Here is a 17,582-nt window from a genome sequence, read left to right as displayed (position 1 = left end):
ACTGAAACTTGATCCTGTGGACCAGATGTAATATTTTGCACCACATTATGTTAATGAAACAGAATTGGGTAAAATAGTCCTCATCTCCGCAAAGCAATATCATTGTCCAGTCAACAGAAATGTTAAGTTTTGATGATGTCTTTCATTTGAGTAATTGTGTTGATTCAGGCAGGAGTGAAATATCAGGACAAAAGGAAAACAGTTTTAGTGTTGTAACTAAGAATTAGAGCCTGGGAAACTGTACCAGTAAAAGGAACATAATGTCAGCAAGAGCAACAGCCTGGACCGTCATGCAGCAGATGTCAAACACACAATGCAGACTGATGTAGCAGTTGCATAGTTCCAAAATGGATAAATGACAATATTCAGTATGAGGTTTTCTTCAAATGGGCCCTGAGGTGAGATTATTTGGTCACTTCATGTTTTTGATATCTAAGAATCAACTTTGAATAATTTTTTTTTTCTGAAGACATAAAAGAGACGCCCCATGGCATTGCTAAAAATCTACAGTTGTGTGACAACAGGGCACTCTGTCTGCTGAAGACCATATGACATGAAAAAATAACTGCTGAAGTTCAGATCAGTCCAAAACATGAAATAAACATCAAGCCATTTGTTGAGTGTAACTAAATCTAAGCTTTAAGTATCTTAAATGTAAATTTAGTGCTCCACTTTTAAGGATAGACTTCACTTGAATATGCCAATTCAGTACAACTTCATTTTAAGTATGTTGGATTATTTTCCAAGCAATTAACTGCAATTTACAGAATTCATCAATTAAACCACAGATTTTTAATCATAATGCGTTGTCATGGATACATTTACCACATTGAATTCAACGCAACCAGGTTTTATTTTCCAATGTGGCCCATCATCAGAAAAACGTCACAGGTCGCCTGTTCCACAAGATCTATGGAGAAATATCCGTAGTTAGAAAAAGGCATGTGCAAAAGTAACATTTTTGTAATTATCCGTTTATCATTAAAAACAAGCAAACTCTCCTTTTTCTTTTTTTTTTTTTTTTTAAACTTTTTTTTAGTTTTATTCTATTTTATTAATTTGTTGTATATGTGCGCGGGTAAAATTAGATATATCTTATGTTTCACAACATTACAATGACTGTAAAAAAAAAAAAAAAAAAAAATGTTCACAAAAACAAACAAAAAAACAAAAAAAAAAAACAACAACCCCGAAGCAGCAGGAACTAAATATGGCATTTAAATCCATTTCACTATCTAACAAAAACAGCAGCGTGTAGATTTGTGTCTTTATGTTGATGAAATAAAAAAAAAAAAAAAAAAACTATGAAATGACCTATAAGTAAAAGCTCCCCGGAGGCTGCATTGATCACACTTACCCCCCAAACCTGCCACCTGTCGGTGACGGCTGTTTACTGACCTGCCCCCTCTGCTGGGTCACTGAGAGCAGGAAACCAGCCGGTGGTTCGGATCATCACAAACAAAATTTAGATGTAGGAAGCAGGTGACTGTGCATTTTCTTTTTTTTTTTTTTTTTTTTTTTTTTTTCCTATGATAAATACCGCTCGCTGTCCCGAGAGGTCGGTGTGTTTGTCGGTGTGTCCATGTGACGTGTTTGTCGGTGGAAACACGAACCGGGGGAGACGCCGATATGATCCGATTAAACTTTTCTTCAATTTGACATAATGTGCTCGGTCCTGTTGGCTGAAGCTGAACTCCATGAATGAATGAGGCGGGTGTGTGTCCCCCCCCCCCTTCATATTCGACTTTATCGAACAAAATGGAGTCAGTTTCAGCAGATTTTAAGTAAAATGAAAGGTTCATTTAGAGTCACCGCTTTCGAGTGAGGCTCTTTTTTTTTTTTTTTTTTTTTTTTTAAACTTTTTTATTTTTTTTAAACATTTATTTTTTCTTTGGGTTATGGGCTCGGTGACTTCCGCTCTGACAAGGACCAGAAACGCCTTGGTGAAGGTCGGCTCCGAGCCGGAGAGCCATGACCCGGAGAGGAGCCACTCCGCCCCGGAGTCCGACCGCACCAGGAAGAGGAGCGCCCGGTTCACCGTGTCCACCCAGGCCGGGAGGCAGCTGTCCGAGGTCCTGAGCCGGCAGGACTCCGACAAGCAAAGTTCCAGGAAAAAGACCAGCGACACTCCTGAGGCCGGTGAGTCCACCGAGGTCCATTCATGTTTCCATCTGAGCCGTCAAAGTTGGTCCCTTGTTGCTTCCTGATTCCTAAAATCCCCATCATGTGTTCCCCTGTATGTTAAAGTAACCAAGAGCTGTGGAGGAGGTATCCTGCTTTAGCACCACTCTCAGTTACAGCCAGCATTCAAAATGTACTTAAAAGTACAGAAGTATAACCTGCAGAAATATAAAGTGCTCGCTCTACAGCAGGAGCCTTGTCAGGATAACAGTCTTATGGGCTTTGACAGTATTTGTTTATGAAGAGCAGTGAAGTTGTCGAGTATCATACGATTGAAATGATCAACTAAAAACCAAATCTCAAATGTACTGCACCACTGTAGTGTATATTTATTTATATTTAGTTGCTGTGTTGTGGTTTTCTTTATGCTAGTTTGTATTTCAACTTAAATACATCTCCCAGGCAGGTATTGTTCTTTATACTGCACTGCATTTATTTGATGCACTAGTTTTAAAAAATAGTAAAATAATAAAAAATAGGAAATCACTTAATCAAGTAATAATGATAACATAATACATAACTTCACTTGGGCTTTTTACCGTTTAAATATTTTCTTCCGCTTGACATAAAGACTCTTCTCTCAGCAGACATTTGAATTTTCATTGTGGGAATAGAACAGGTGTTACTAATAACGTGAACAATGGCTCAGCTCCATTAAGGGTCCAGGTAAGACAACACATCGTGTTTCACAGTGGGAGCAGAGGAGTTGCTGAATGGGTTTTTCTCTGAAGGGACGGCCACAGCTCAATTATTTTGGAGCATCCTGGCCTCAGATACAGCTGTTGTGTTACTTTATACAGCACCGGTTCAGTTCATGGATTTATCTGTAGATGAGAGCAACTTCAGAGGATTACTGTGAATATGCTGATGAAAAAAATGCGTCCGATGAATGAAATCTGAGCTCTTTGAAGGCCAGCCTCAATGCAACATATCTCCACTACCAAAGCATCTCTTTGATCTACGAGGCGTCGCCACCACTGAAACAATCAAAAATAACAACCCTGTTTATTTATGTGAAACTGTAATTTAGCTGAGTTTTTATTTTTTTTTCTTTTTATGGAGATGTAGAATTTAGGCTGACTCAACCTGAGTTGGAAAAAAAGGTTTACAGCACTCAGCTTTAATGATTTCATTGCGTCATCACCGATACAAATTCCAGTTTTGTACGGGCCTTACAGTGGTTCAAAGTTCAGTCAATATGTGTACGTGACCTTTTTGTTACTCAGTGTTTCCCTCACTACATTGTGTTTATCTCCAACTCTCTGCTGCTGTCACATCTAGTTCCAATTCCCTGCATCTATGCCTCAGCGGGAAATACTTCTCCCTAGCTGACTCCCAAAATACTAACCGTGCTGGGGCGTTTCCATGACTGTATGACAGTGTAAACTCCTGTTGGGTTTCCTCCCTTGTCCCAAGTGATGTTCACGTGTGCTGAGGAGTCTGCTCCCTGACACTTCAGCAGACTGTACGCTCCTCTGCTCCCTCCAGAGGAACAAAACACAGCTACCTCCTGATCATCTCATTTGAGAAGGCTCCGAAAGTTTAGAGATTGCAGAGAGCAGTTTGACATCAGCTCTTATCTGAGCTGCTGTGTCAAACGAGCTCTTACTACCCCATAATCAGTTCAAACAGTGTCGAGGCACCATGGAAAATGTCTTTCAGTCAGCTATGTCGTTAATATAATCCACTGGAGAGATTCTATAATCACTGTGATGTTGAGGTGCTTCTATAATTTATTCTGCATGTTGAATGCAGTAGTGGCACAAATCAAGATCATATTCAGAGTGGCCCTTGTGGTGCACAGGCATCTTCTCCTAGTTGCACATTACATTACTTACTGAATGCTATTTTAAAAAATAGCGCATTTGGGCAAGGTAGAGTGGAGTGCGACACATTTTTGGGGGGAGGTGATCAGGCCATATCTGCAGGCTTATAGCTCAGCAGACATCAGGTGGAATTTATTTTGTTAACTGGATACTATAGTTGATTTGATATGACTGTAAAGTGACAAAACAGATTCATTTGTTTGAATTTCAATAGTACAATAATTCTGTCAGAAGGTCCGCCGATCAGTGGTTATAATCTGATTCCAAAATTAAACAAATTAATCAAATATGGAAAAATTAGCCGCAAATCCAGTTCAAGTTTGAACGATCTTTGTTCCTAAAGGTTTAATATGAAATAGTGTAAAAGAATGAGATAAGAACAGCAATAAGCCATATCCGGGGACATGATGCAGCTGTGACACATGTCGTACTGTAAGCAGGTGAAGGAAGACAGGAGCCAAATAAGTAAATAAGAACCCAGAAAGAAGCTCTTCAGTGGAGATTTGGGCGATCCTATTTGTGAATTGCACTTAGATGTGTATTTGCATTCATTAGAGACGTTTTCTACAGCATGATGTTGATAGAGAGAATGTGCTTTAGCTGCTAATTTTGTTGTACCACCATCCATACTTACTAATGTAATTTCCATCAGCAGCGACTGATCACTTGTGAAGTGCTGGTACTGACCATGAGCAAGTTTGGTGTCTTTGGCTTTTGTGCTTGTTGTTTTGCAGTTTTTAGTTTTGAAAATCAGGCTTGTTAGTTTAAATTGGCGGATTTTTTTTGGGCTCTAGTTTATATCTGTGACATTTTGTTGTTTTATATTAATGTGAGTGACATTTTTGTATGTTGCTTTGTGCAATGGTTGAATTTGAACTAAGTCTTTCCCACCGGCGGCTGTGTGTATTTCAGCACCTTACTGTCTTGTCAAGAGGGCAAAAATAAATGTGCACATTGGTGACTTAGGCTCCGCTTTGGTCATCTGAAATCATCAGCTATTTTAAGTGTCACAGTCTGCAGAGTCTCCAGAAGAGCATGTGGGGAAAGTGCAGTTCTCTTACTCCGCCTAAATAACACTGATTAGCTGCTCTGGTCTGCTGGTACAGTAGGCGGATGTCTGGGGAGTGCACGATGCCTGGTTCTAATCTAAAGATTTTCATTTGTTCGCCCTGCTGACCCATCACTCACACAGCCGGTTTTGCCCACTTTGATTTGGAACCATGCTGTCGCAAGAAATCATTAGCAAAACTTGCGCTCTCTATTGGTTGATACTTTTCCTCATGTTTTCTTCATGGTCTTGATTCTGCAGGAATCAGAGGACAGTTAATGTAGCTCTGTGTTTTGCCAACTCATTTCCCATAGGTTTGCAACACAGGGTAACATTACCCTTAAAGGTGCTTCTAATGAGTATTTCGCTGGGGAAAAGGTAAGCTCCCTAGCCCCCTCTGTGTCTTAATTACGTGACACGTGTGTCACCGTGGTGACAGTGGTATAGGGACCGACAAAGTGGGTGTCATTCCACAGTCTAGCGGAGAACTCTAATGAGCTTGTTTTTCAGTCTGATGCAGTAGTTGTTGTCTTGAATCATGATGTGCCACTGGAGCAGATTACACAATGAAAACGCCCCAAACTGGTATTTGTGTCATATTTGGATGAACTCAATGAAATGTCAGATTTAGTGCAAAAATACAGTCTAGTTAGTTACTCCTAATGCACTTAAAAAAAAAAAAATCCAACAGGTAATATCTGGGAAAATAAATAAATAATTAGATACAGTCTGAACTCACCACAAATCAAAATAAGATTATTTAATAATTGATTTTATTTTTAAAATTGATTTATTTAGTACAAGGGGGTAATTCTGACCCCCCCAAGTTTGCCTTTGCCGCCTCTTTATCTTCAGTAACTGATTTATGTCTGCGGCTTGTCCTGGTGTTTGAAGGCCAGATCAAAGGTTGAATGATGGTTCACACTCAAATTAAGCGGTAGCAAGCAGGTGTGTTTTTGTGTCAACAACCCACTTTAGCATTGTTATAGCTTCAGTTTAAAATAAAAAAGAAATCTAAAATGTGAAATAGACATAGAAAAATAGACATAAATCTTATAGACAGTAATTGAACTATAGCTGCTGTACTGTTCCAAGGAGCACTGTGTGCACAATTGTGGGTATGAAAAACAGCTGCAGTACAATTTACACACTATATAAACACAGTCGCTTAATGAGCGCTATTGCCCCTTGTCATCCCCATTGTAATATAAGCACTATAAGTCTGAAAGGTCTCCCTGTTGCCTAGAGACAGTGATGGTGCCCTATTAATGACCCTTGAATGAAATGGATCTTGACAACGTTTCAACAGCTGTATGGTAATAGGGCACACCTCTCATGGCAGCTGTTTTATTACATACATCCTTTGAAAAGTGCTCTGGCATTAAAAGTATACATTGGGTCCTATACTCACCGGCCATTTTATTAGGTACACTTTGCTAGTTACTACCAGGCTGGACTCTCATTTGCCTTTAGAACTGCCTCCATTCTTTGTGGCATAGATTCATGTATCCATGATACAAATGAACCCCACGCCACGTCCCAAAGGTGCTCTAATCTCCTGAGATCGTGGTGATTGTGTAGGCCCTTTGAGTACACTGTTCAAGAAACCTGTTTGGGATGATTTCAGAAAATGAATACTAACATATTAAACAAAATAACACTAGAATTTCAACAGGGCGCCTGCTTGCTTAAATTCGGTCCCCCTTTTTTTTTGTCTCATATTTGAATGAAAAATCAACCAAAAGGAAATTGCAAATTTTTACCTGAATAATTCACAAAAAATAATTCAGCTTACGTCACCAAAAGTTTGATGTGGGTAGTCCAAGCACTCAGTGCTCAGAGAGTTAGCTGAGTTGGTTTTAAAAGCCAAAGAACAGATACATCACATGATAATGTATCTGATAGTTGTCAAAATGTCAACAGTATAAACAAACTAGCACACCATCAAACTACTGAACACCTCCTTTTCCATGAGTACCAGCTGAGGCCTGAATATGAAAAGCTTGTATCACCTCAGTTATGAGATTAAAAACATAGAGTTGTAGAACAGCATGCGGCCTTGGAAAGCATGAAAATAAAAGCAGAGGCACACTCCTTCAGTTAAGTGTCTTATGTAACTTCTTTTCAAATGTACATTAAAAGAGAAGGGTGGCAGCAAAGTTTGACCGTGAAACAGAGACTTAAATGGACCTCTGTCTTTACAAAAGGTGTTCTTCCTTAACTCCTTTCTACATCTTTGAATAATGTTGGAGGTAATTACACACATTCTCAGGCTTAGTTTCAAAGATTGAATTTAATGTGGTTGTCGATGACAGTAACACTTCAATATCAGCAATCATATTGGCACATCTGTAGCCTAAACAGTGTAATCATATTTAAATGTTCCAAACACGATCTCAAAAGACCCACGGTAATCATTTTTGTCCTTTCAAACACCTTGGAGTCTGCTGCCAAACGTGAAGAACAAATTTGAAGTATTCTCACACATTAAATTAAAAACTACTGAGGAACAAGCAGGCACTTAATCTGGCCCGGTGAGAGTGTTGCAAAATTAGTATCCTCACAAATTGCCACATGCACAATGAAGTGAAGGCTGGGGAGAGCCTGGTGACAGGAGAAGAGGAGCATAAAGAGCCCTTGGTGAAGCACGCAAACAAAATGAGATGGAGTGTAATTATCTAACAAGTGTATAATGTGTCCACTGGCACTGTGCCGATGGACTCAAACTGACTGTGGAACAGTTGGATGGGTCTCCTTATTGTGATCAATTCTCTTTTCCTCTGATGTCTTAACTGCTGCATCACTTAGAAGTTGAGCATTAAATACTGTCTGTAGTTCTGTTCTGCGTATCCTAATTTGACTGTGACTTTGTTTGATGGTTAGTGATTATTTAATAAGCAGTGAGCACTCAGCCTTTGAGATTACACACTCAACTTAATGTTTGATCGCTCACTGATCACTCATCAGTGTACCATCCTGGTGCATATTTTTGAGGTTTGCAGCCACAGTAACATCACACAATTTTTATTAAGTGCTTGTTTATAAGGGAGCGGTCATAAACAAGGGAGACTCATTCGTAAATCTCCTGTCCCCGTCATCACATTGTTTAGATGAATCGATAGTCCGCTGAAAGAAAATGCATAATAGATTGTAGCTGTCATCTAAAAAGATGGCTCAAGGGAAGACAAGAGAAAGGACATATGATTTGCACTGAATTCAATAGAGGGCCATTGATAAACTTTATTTCTTTGGATCTGTGTGCGCTGTTATTGGTACAAGAACAAGACAGAAACCTTCCTGAAAAGCACTCGGACACTAAACAGGGGGGAAATTAAACATGTAGAAAATTCCGCAGCTAAATGTCAGACGGTGTTAATAAGAGGGGCTTTTTATCCTTTATTGAGCTGGTGTGTGCAGGGGATTGTGCTCGTGTGTGGAGAGGTGTGTGTTGTTAAAAAAAAAGGGGGGGGGGGTAAGCACGAGCACAAAGGAAGGGTAAAAGATTTTTTTCTTGCAAAATGAAGAAGTCAGCGTCATTTAGTCAACCTGCGTGTAAAAGGGAAACTAATGAATTTAAGGCAATTTGCATGCATACATAAGAATTTGTCTGGATAATGTGAGCTTGTTTTATTGTATTCATTTATTGGTCTGTAAAAGCAATAGTATATTTAAGCTGTGAATCCACTTTATCTTTTGGTGCCTGAGTAAATAAGCGCTGAAAAACGAACAGCAGAGGCATTGATTTAATGATCAGTTTTGACTCAATGCACCCGCTCTCTGTCTCTCTTTCCGCCCTCTTCCCTTCACTCAACGCTCATGTACCATTGCATAATTTTTTGAGTCTGATTTTGCACCTTTGAGTGTGTGAGCAAAACTAAAATAGACTACAAAAGGCCTGTTACATACCTACTCTGTGCTTCCTGTGCTTTTGCTGTGCATTGTTGACAGTAGAAGGAGTCACACTCATTTGCAGACCTCAGGACATGTCCTCTCCTCTCAACCACCACCACCACAACCCCCACGCACCACACACGCCTACTGTACCTCTTGGGAGAGCGAGACGTGGAGCGAGAGCAGGGCGGGAGGAATGGAAGGAGATCAAGAGAAGAAAAAACAAATCAAGAGCCATAAGCTGCTTGAAATTAGCTTGTTGAGGTGTGTGAGAAGAGGAAAGAGAGAGAGAGAGAAGGGGAGAGAGAGAGAGAGAGACGGACAGAAAAAAATGTCCAATGAAGACAAGGGGGTGGAGAAGCACTTGAAAGAAATTCATCAGCTCGGTGTCTGTAATGAGAAGTGAGTCTTTGACAGTTCTCTTCCAGCGGTCAGCACTAACCAGTGGGAGGACAACATTTTTTCCCTTTCTCTTTGTGAGGAGAGTTATCCATAGAAAGCTGAAACAAGACACTGCAACTGATAGGAGGCATTAAAAACAGATCAAGAGGCGTGAGGGTGACGGGAGAGTGGCAAAGAGATGGAAGCTAATTCCAAGAAGCATCGATTTAGAAAAGGTCGGAGTGCCACCTTCAGCATCGATGGCTTTAACATCACCATAGGTAAGCATGTGTAGGAAAGGCAGAGCTCGAGAAAAGCTGAAGTGTGTTTGCATGTGAGCTGTTTGCATTAAAGTGCTGTGTGTCAGAGAGAGCACGAGGCAAAGCAGTGTGTCGTTTGGCACCAACAGAGCAGCATCGTTAAACACATCAGGTTTCAGCCTGTGCACAACTCCACACATTAGTCCATTCCACTGAAGTTGCTTCTGTAGTGCAGCTTACACCATGGAAACAAGAGCGCTTCAGACTAAAGCCCAGTGCTGCTGACGTCACCAGGATTTCATCCTATTGTTTTGACAGAGTGTTGATGAACTCACGCGGCACTTGCTGGGTTTTCTTTTTTCGTTTTTCTTTTTTTTTTTTTTTTTCTTGTGTAGCTCCTGTGAAAACTTAGAAACATTGTTGAGTCATTAGAGACTTTAACTCTGTTCTCAAAAGCTGCCGGTAGTGTAGTGTAGTGTGTGTTCATCACGAATAAACAACTTGTGATACTTTCACAATATGAATCCAACAACAACAAAAAAAAAAAGAAAACGTAGACTCACTTTGTTCACACAGTTTAAAACTGCTGACAAAAGACGTAAGTTGAAACTAATTTTGCAACAAATCTTTGTGGCTCTTTTTAACTATGAACTAAAGACAAACTTAAAACGTATTAATATTAGACATATTAATGATGGGTGTTGTCAGGCAGGTGTCATGTCGCTAAACGTACAGCTCCATAAGAATATTAATCTCACCCAGAGTCAGCGGGATGTGTAAATGTGCAAATGCGACACATTAAAAAACAACTTTGTCATCATAAGTCACAAATTAGATGAGATGAAGTGCTCTCAAGAACTAGTTGGAACTAGCTGGAAAACGTCCTACGAGCCCATAGAAGTTGGCTGTAGAGGATTTGCAGGACATTCTTTCTGTAAGAGCCATTCAATCTGCCAGCGAGGCCTCACAAAAAGCCATTAGGTGGCTTTGGAAGCTGTGGGGATGCAAGTCCAGGGTTGGTTAACCCTGGCTGGGCTGCCGGGGTGAGACTGAAACACCTGATGATGCGTCCCAGTGCATCCTGGAGATGTTTCTTGAGGACTGTCATTAAAAGACACCTTGTTACAAATTAGCAAAATGAATAAGTTAAAAAAAAAAAAAATAATAATTTTAACCATCAGACAACATTGACAGTTATCTGAAAATTGAGCCAAAAACATTTAAAAAGAGATTTAAAAGAGATATAATTTCATTTTAACTACATATTAGTGTGTAAGTAATAAGGTACTCGTTGTTTTGGTATATTCAGTGGCAGATGACTTCTGCATGCACGCGTGCTGTCTCACCTGTGAGCCTGAGAACTCAGTGTTGTTGTTATTGTATCGGGTGGCTCACATTTCCCACTCACTGAAACACACTTGAACTCATCTGTACGATGTGAACATGATGAGGGGAGAGCATCAGGTTTATGAGTTGGCGGACACACAAACAGGAAGAGAGATGCTCTCGTATAATTCCCAGGTGCCTTTTAAAAAGCATTGAAAATGCTCCTCCAAGATTTTATGATCCCACAGAAACTGGACTTTGGATTTTAGCCTTTCATGGATAAATCCTGTTATTTCTAAAAACCTGCCATGGTCACATGTGGCCTATATCACTGCCATACTAGTAGCCACAAGTATGGCAGTTGTCATGGCAACTTTAAAGTGTCACAATCAATTTCTCACATTTTCAGTGTGCACAGCGTTTTTCCAATCACCTCCTCTGAAGCCTGACTCTTAGGTGCTGGTACCTCATTGCCTGGCTTGACACCTTGTGTTCACTCCTCCATTAAACTATTAACCACAACTGCAGCAGCAGGTTGTCATTAAGGTGCAGCCCTTTGTGAGGCTCGTTGGATTTGTCGTGTGTTTGCTGAGGTTAGGAAACACACGTGAACTCTGTGCGGTTGCAGAGTATCCTGGCGGTTTTTTTTTGTTTGTTTTTTTTGTGTGCGCAGTTTTTTTTTTTTTTTTGGTTTCATCACATTTTTCACTCTTACATCCTCATTGTCCTTTTATTTAATCATTGAAAAAAGAGATGGACTGTTATTTTGCTTAAGCCGTAATTTTGAATGCTTTTGATTTGAATTTGTATCTTTGTGATGACAGTTGTTGCTTTTGATCAAAGCCACGTCCTATTGAAAACAAAAGTTATAATTACTGACAAGCGTTTGTCATCCCATTTCCAAATATCCCACTGTGAAAACTGCGCACGCTTGAGCTGTGATCTTGGTCTTTTCCAAAAGAATTATTCTCCTAATGTGGCTTTCTAAAATTAGTACAGTATGAACATGAATAATACGAAAAAAAAAATTTTCTTCGCAATTTCATTTTCATCCTAAAATCATGAATGAATGGGATTCTTAAATACATGCAATAAAGTTAACATTATTATCCTTCAAGTTGCATAAGTGCGTCTAAAATAAGCACGTAAACTGTAGCACTCAAATGGAGCTACATGCTTCCCCCTCAGTCTCTCGTTGATTTAAACACACACACACATGCACACACACACACACACACACACACACACACACACATGCACACACACAGCCATGTATGTCTGTTTCCATGGTGAGGGTATAATGCTCTATTCCTGTTTTTATGTTTTCTACATACCACTTCTGCAAATAACCGTTTTCACATCAATCTTGTTGATAACACAATCTCGACTGATTGAAAAAACTGCATGCAACAACTTATTAATTCTAAAATCTGTTGACTTAACTTGTCAAAGTAACATTTTTTTTTTTTTTTTTTAGCTCAATCAAATCAACCCTTCTGACCATAAACACAAATAGAGTAATGATGTTGTGGAATGACAACACCAGCTCTTTGAAAAGTGCAGTGCAACTTGACATTTACCAGGCTCTCATTCCCAAATAGTAGATTGCCAGGATGCCATGTTATGGTATGCTTTGTGAGTCGGCTTGGCAGAAAATGAAAATTAAACCTGGTAAAAAAAAAAAAAAAAAGAAATAAAAAGCCATTTGTCTCAGGAGCCAGTTCTTTTTCAATTCATTTTCCTTTACACTGCATTTCAATGGAATTTGTTGCCTCTGTTAGTAGTAGCGCTGCCTGGGTTCAGTTATCGCAGGGTGATTAAATCGAAGCGAGATACTCAGCTGCTGAGGGCTGCTAGCTTCCACATGAGCATACACGTCTCTTACTCTCACTAATAGATCAGGAGAAGTGGGTTAAATGAGTCAAACACAATCACTTTCTTTGGAAGTGTGAAAGAAATCCATTCCAGCAGAAAACCAAGCGCCTCCTAATAAGACGTTACCATAGTTAGATTCCCTCATTAGAGTTAAATGATGGACAGTTTTAGCTGCATGTCCCGATCATTTCTGTAATTTCTGTAACCGCCAGGTTCAAGGTTCAAGCTGAGTCATCCAAATTAGTTTTACTACACACGTACAGGAGGCTAAAAGAGAGGGATTTTGTTCTGAAAACAGTGAGCTTCTTCAGTTAGAACTGAAAACTTTAATCCTTCCACACATTTAAGCAAAAACATAACAATAAAACAGTGTGACATACAGACTCCCTTCCCATTACACCTGACCGCCGTCATCTTCTTGGGTTTTAGCAGACAACGAAGCGCAGGTGTCTTGTATGCGCGGATTCATAACATGCAACTACTAAAACTGACCTATCTCAACGTTTTCGTTGAATAATTCCAGTTCTCACTGATACTTACAATTAGAAAGTAAATATTGGCCTATATTTACTTTAGCCTAATAAACATTACTACATCACAAAATAATACACACGTCTTAAATGTGGAGCATTTTCAAAGTTATTTATTTCACAAAGGCTGATATCTTTTAAATTGTGGTGTGTGGTGTTACCATCATTAAAGCCATCTCCACAGCACAATTTTTAACAATAGCATATCCAAAGTAAGACATAGAGTTGGTGGTTTGGTTGGTGAGCGTCCATGATGTTAATGAAAGTATCAGGATATTAAAGCATTTAACCCTAACCCTTTGTTGGATGGACCTAAACATCCACAGGTTAAGGAACTAAACCTTAAGCCTGCAGATTTTCATCTCAAGCCTGGACTTTGTCCCACTGTGAGCCAGGCTGATAAATCAAACCTTTGCTATCTTCTAGGGTTCACATTCATATATTTATTTTTAGACTTAAGTCTTAACATTTTACAAATCCTCTTAATCCTTCACTCAGCTAAGACTCACAACTAATATGCAACCTTCCACTTTCATGATGTGAGCTTGGTCGCAGAGTTTTGGCTGTTCCCGGGAGCTGCTAAATGGACCTTTTGACTGCAAGAAAATGGCCAGCTTTGGCTTAACCAGCATATTAATGTTGTGATATGACTTTCTATTCATAAAGTCACCTTCAATTACTGCGATGGGGATGTGGGTTCCTTCGGCCAATTACCTGAATCCCGAAATATAATTCTGTACTCATTAATAAAAAAACCCCACATCATTTAAAAACCAAAAGGTCGACTATTCTGGGCTGTTCTTCTGTAATGAGTCTCAGTTTATGTCCAGAAACGGCCACACAATTGGCCAATTAATGAAGCCTAGAGAGCAGATTTTTAGAAATTCATATTTTGACTATTCACACATTCAAATCTGATATAAACCAGCAATATAACAATCAAATTAGACCTTGATAGTGTACAACAGCCATGCAGCAAACATGACTGTCCCTGTTTGAAATGGCTACTCTTTGGGTCAATTATTTTACATTTGTCTTGATCACAAAGGTTCCAGACTCACAATCATCTTAGCTGACAAATCCATAAAGAGCATCCAAAAATTAAGAAATATCCTAGAAAAAGATGAAATAATCACACTGTTGTGTAAAAACTATCCAAAAGAAGTCCTCAAATGACACAACACAACCGTGAAGGGCCCAATCTGAGTCTAGTGGCATCTAGTGGCCCAGGTGGGAACTGCATCTCAAGAAGCTCTAAACATTGGCTTGATTATTCAGCTGTGGTGGGGAAAAAACACGAAGAAACCTAACTGTAACAGTGAAGTTATGTTGGCTGTGAATGTCGTGTAGTGGGGTATTAATTAACTGAATTTTTTATTTATTCAGGTGTTTGTCTTCTCAGTCGCCGCTCAGCCAGGCTCAACAAGTTAATCCAGAGACGCTTCAATTTTCAGACTCATGCTGTGGCACTGTTAGATTTAATGACTCCTTTCACTCATCTCGGGTTTTTCTTCATCCTGTTTTATGGCTGCTTGACACACTGTGTGCTGAGTTCAGTGGGCAGAGATTTTAGCAGGACAGCAGTCTCTGATGTGACAGCAGCAATTACAGGACGCTCACAATCACTTAAACCGAACCTCGAGGCGATTTTAGGGTGTAATGGAACAGTAAACAACCTGCTCGACTTCACCCATGCTTCAGGTTAGAGTTTCATACTTGCATGTATGCACATGACATTTTCTGGCATCACCTAATGCATCTGTTTCTCCTGCCAGTGGCTAATGAAGATGGCGAGAGCTCCAACCGACCACAGGCCAGCTTTGCACGTGAGTCTACCTGTCATCCCCCAGTTAATAGCTTTCATTAAAATTACATCATTTGGCATTTCAGATCACAGCATCCTTTTATACTGAGGTAAAATGTTGATGAATGGATCTGGCCGGCTGTGATATTTTGTTGGATTTGAGGTGTGTTGTTAAGTAAGCCATTTCACTATAATGTAGTTTTTCTCTGTTTTGTAGAGAAACGCCTCCAAAGTACGAGACATTTATTTGGTGTAAAACCTGGATGTGTATATTTAAAAAGTGAAAATAGTTTGTTATTTGATAAAGGTTGATAAATGTACACACTGATATTGTTTAGTCGTCACAAGGTCAAAGAAGCATTTACTGTCTGCATCCACAGGGAGGCAGCATCATACAGGTGCACCTTTCTCTTCCTCCACTCGAGTGGGACGCTGAAAAAATGTGCTCTCAGAAATTTAACCTTTCATGTGTGTGTGTGTGTCTGTGTGTGTGTGCGTTACACAACAGATTTGAACAAATGAAAAAATGAATTGGACACCAATGAGGTTTGTCGTGTTTGCTTTTTTTTTTTTTTTTTTTTTTGCAGGCTCAAAGTCCCAGAGTGCTTTGTGGAATGCCATCACAGCAGGGATGGGGATCAAAGGCAAAGAGCAGAAGGCCCCCCTGAATGACCCCCGGAGCCCTGAAGAGATCCTGGCCGACGATCTTCCTGCTGCAGACGAACCAGACGCCACAGAGAAGACGGCCATCAGGTTTGGCATTGCCAGATAACGTGTCACTGCTGGGGTGAATCCAGCGTCACGCGGCCGTCACATTGACAGCCATGTCCAGCTCATTATCTAGCCCAGGGGTAATTTGCATACTGTCGATAAAAAGTGCTTTAATGATGTACAAGCGGGAGACAAAGTGACATGGAGCGCACTGTTTTGAGTCTTTGGTTATGAAGTTGGTCAGAGTTGAAGTAGGTCCTGTGGTTTCTGAATATGGAGAGGATCATCTTCTGTACAACATGCAGCATTCTTGAGACACACATACACGCGCACACACCCACACAGTGCTAATTGCAATGTATGGATACCGACCTCCAGGGATGTGGGCATGATTGATTCCACCTTGATAACAAGGACTTCAAACCACCATTAACATAATTTGTTGTCACTTTTAGAATATTGAACGTCTTTCAACGGCTGATTCCAATTAATCTCGATGGCTGCGAAGACCATTACAAATGCCGCAGGTGGCAAGAAAAGAACATTTGTCAGAGGATATTAAAGATGCTCCCACTGCGTGATAACAACTTTTCGATTGTATGCAAAATAGACAAGGAGTCACAACAACATGATGCAGTGGGGGTTTTTTTCTTCACATATTTGTGTAGCACGTATATGCTATCTCCAATTACAGAACGATTGTTCTCAGCTGTAATCCCACATAAATAGATCCCCTTTTTTTTCTCTCCAGAGGAGGATGACGACTCTGAGAAACTGATTTTCCACCTGGCTGGACTCAGCTTGTTCTCTCAGTTAAAAGTTATAGTCCAGATTTTAAAGAAAGCTAGCGCCCACCTTCCCCAGAGGAAACAGTTCATTTATCCACAGAGAGAACGACTTACTTTGGGTCATTCAGGGTGCTTAAGTGACTCTGCCACAGCATGAGACTCGAATTTTGCTATTGATTCAGGCTGACTGTCCTCTTGGCTCTACAGAATGATTAATTTCAGTTTAAATTAAGGAAAAAAATACCCCATAAAGTACAGAACCTACACATTTTTGTTGAATAAAGTACTTTTACTGATGAAATGAGGGAATTTACCTGCATATGTAACCTCCAGATAGTAACTTTTCCTGTTTGTTTTTTTTTTCTCATCCATAGAATATAATTCACGCTCATCCATCCTCTACCTTCTGTCTTTGTCTGGGAAAGCCCAGTCCAAGGTCAGGTGGAGTCTCTAGGCCAGCAGTGGTTAATGGAGGGAAATCCACAAGGAATTATGAGGATCCGCACCTGAATGACAAATGGCAAGATTATAGTAAAGGGTGATTAAATGAGAGCAGAACTAGCAGTAATCCATAAAACGATGTAGAAAGTGTCACCTCTGAGGCCACAGCGGGCTGTTTGCCTTCAGGGGGTAATAATTAGATTTTACTGGAAAATGAAGAGGATCACATGATGCAGTAGGCGGGATGAGTCCGAGTGAGTTAGGGACAGGTGGTATCTTCTGTCTTTAGCTGGCTTTGAATCGAGGTACAAGTCACTTTTGAAAGCATTGCACTATTTTGATTAAACCCCACAGTCCACTTCCTCTCAAACCTGCCTAATACTGCAGATACATACAGTAGCAGCTGCAGAAATAGTTTAAGGATTGCAGCTAAAGCTCAAACGCAGTTGAGTTCATGTTTAGTCACTCAGTGAGGGACTGAAAACAATATGAAACCATTAGCGTGTTGACACACACTGAC

The 17,582-nt window shown here is 40.0% G+C and overlaps 1 protein-coding gene across 3 annotated transcripts in view; it reads left to right on the top strand.

Moving 5' to 3' along the window:
* Nucleotides 1–9,452: 9,452 nt before the first annotated feature.
* pde1cb (phosphodiesterase 1C, calmodulin-dependent b) overlaps nt 9,453–17,582 on the top strand; it is a 64,417-nt gene continuing 56,287 nt past the window's right edge. For all 3 annotated transcript variants that reach the window (XM_029525739.1, XM_029525738.1, XM_029525741.1), the window contains exons 1-3: nt 9,453–9,608; nt 15,094–15,144; nt 15,710–15,875. In XM_029525739.1, the coding sequence (XP_029381599.1) occupies nt 9,527–9,608; nt 15,094–15,144; nt 15,710–15,875 (299 nt within the window). In that variant the 5' untranslated portion in view covers nt 9,453–9,526. The remainder of the gene's footprint in view (nt 9,609–15,093; nt 15,145–15,709; nt 15,876–17,582) is intronic.

This window comes from Echeneis naucrates, chromosome 17, assembly GCF_900963305.1.
Source record: "Echeneis naucrates chromosome 17, fEcheNa1.1, whole genome shotgun sequence".
Lineage (NCBI taxonomy): Eukaryota > Metazoa > Chordata > Actinopteri > Carangiformes > Echeneidae > Echeneis > Echeneis naucrates.
The sequence above is the reverse complement of the archived record's forward strand: the minus strand, read 5'-3'. Positions and strand labels throughout refer to the sequence as shown.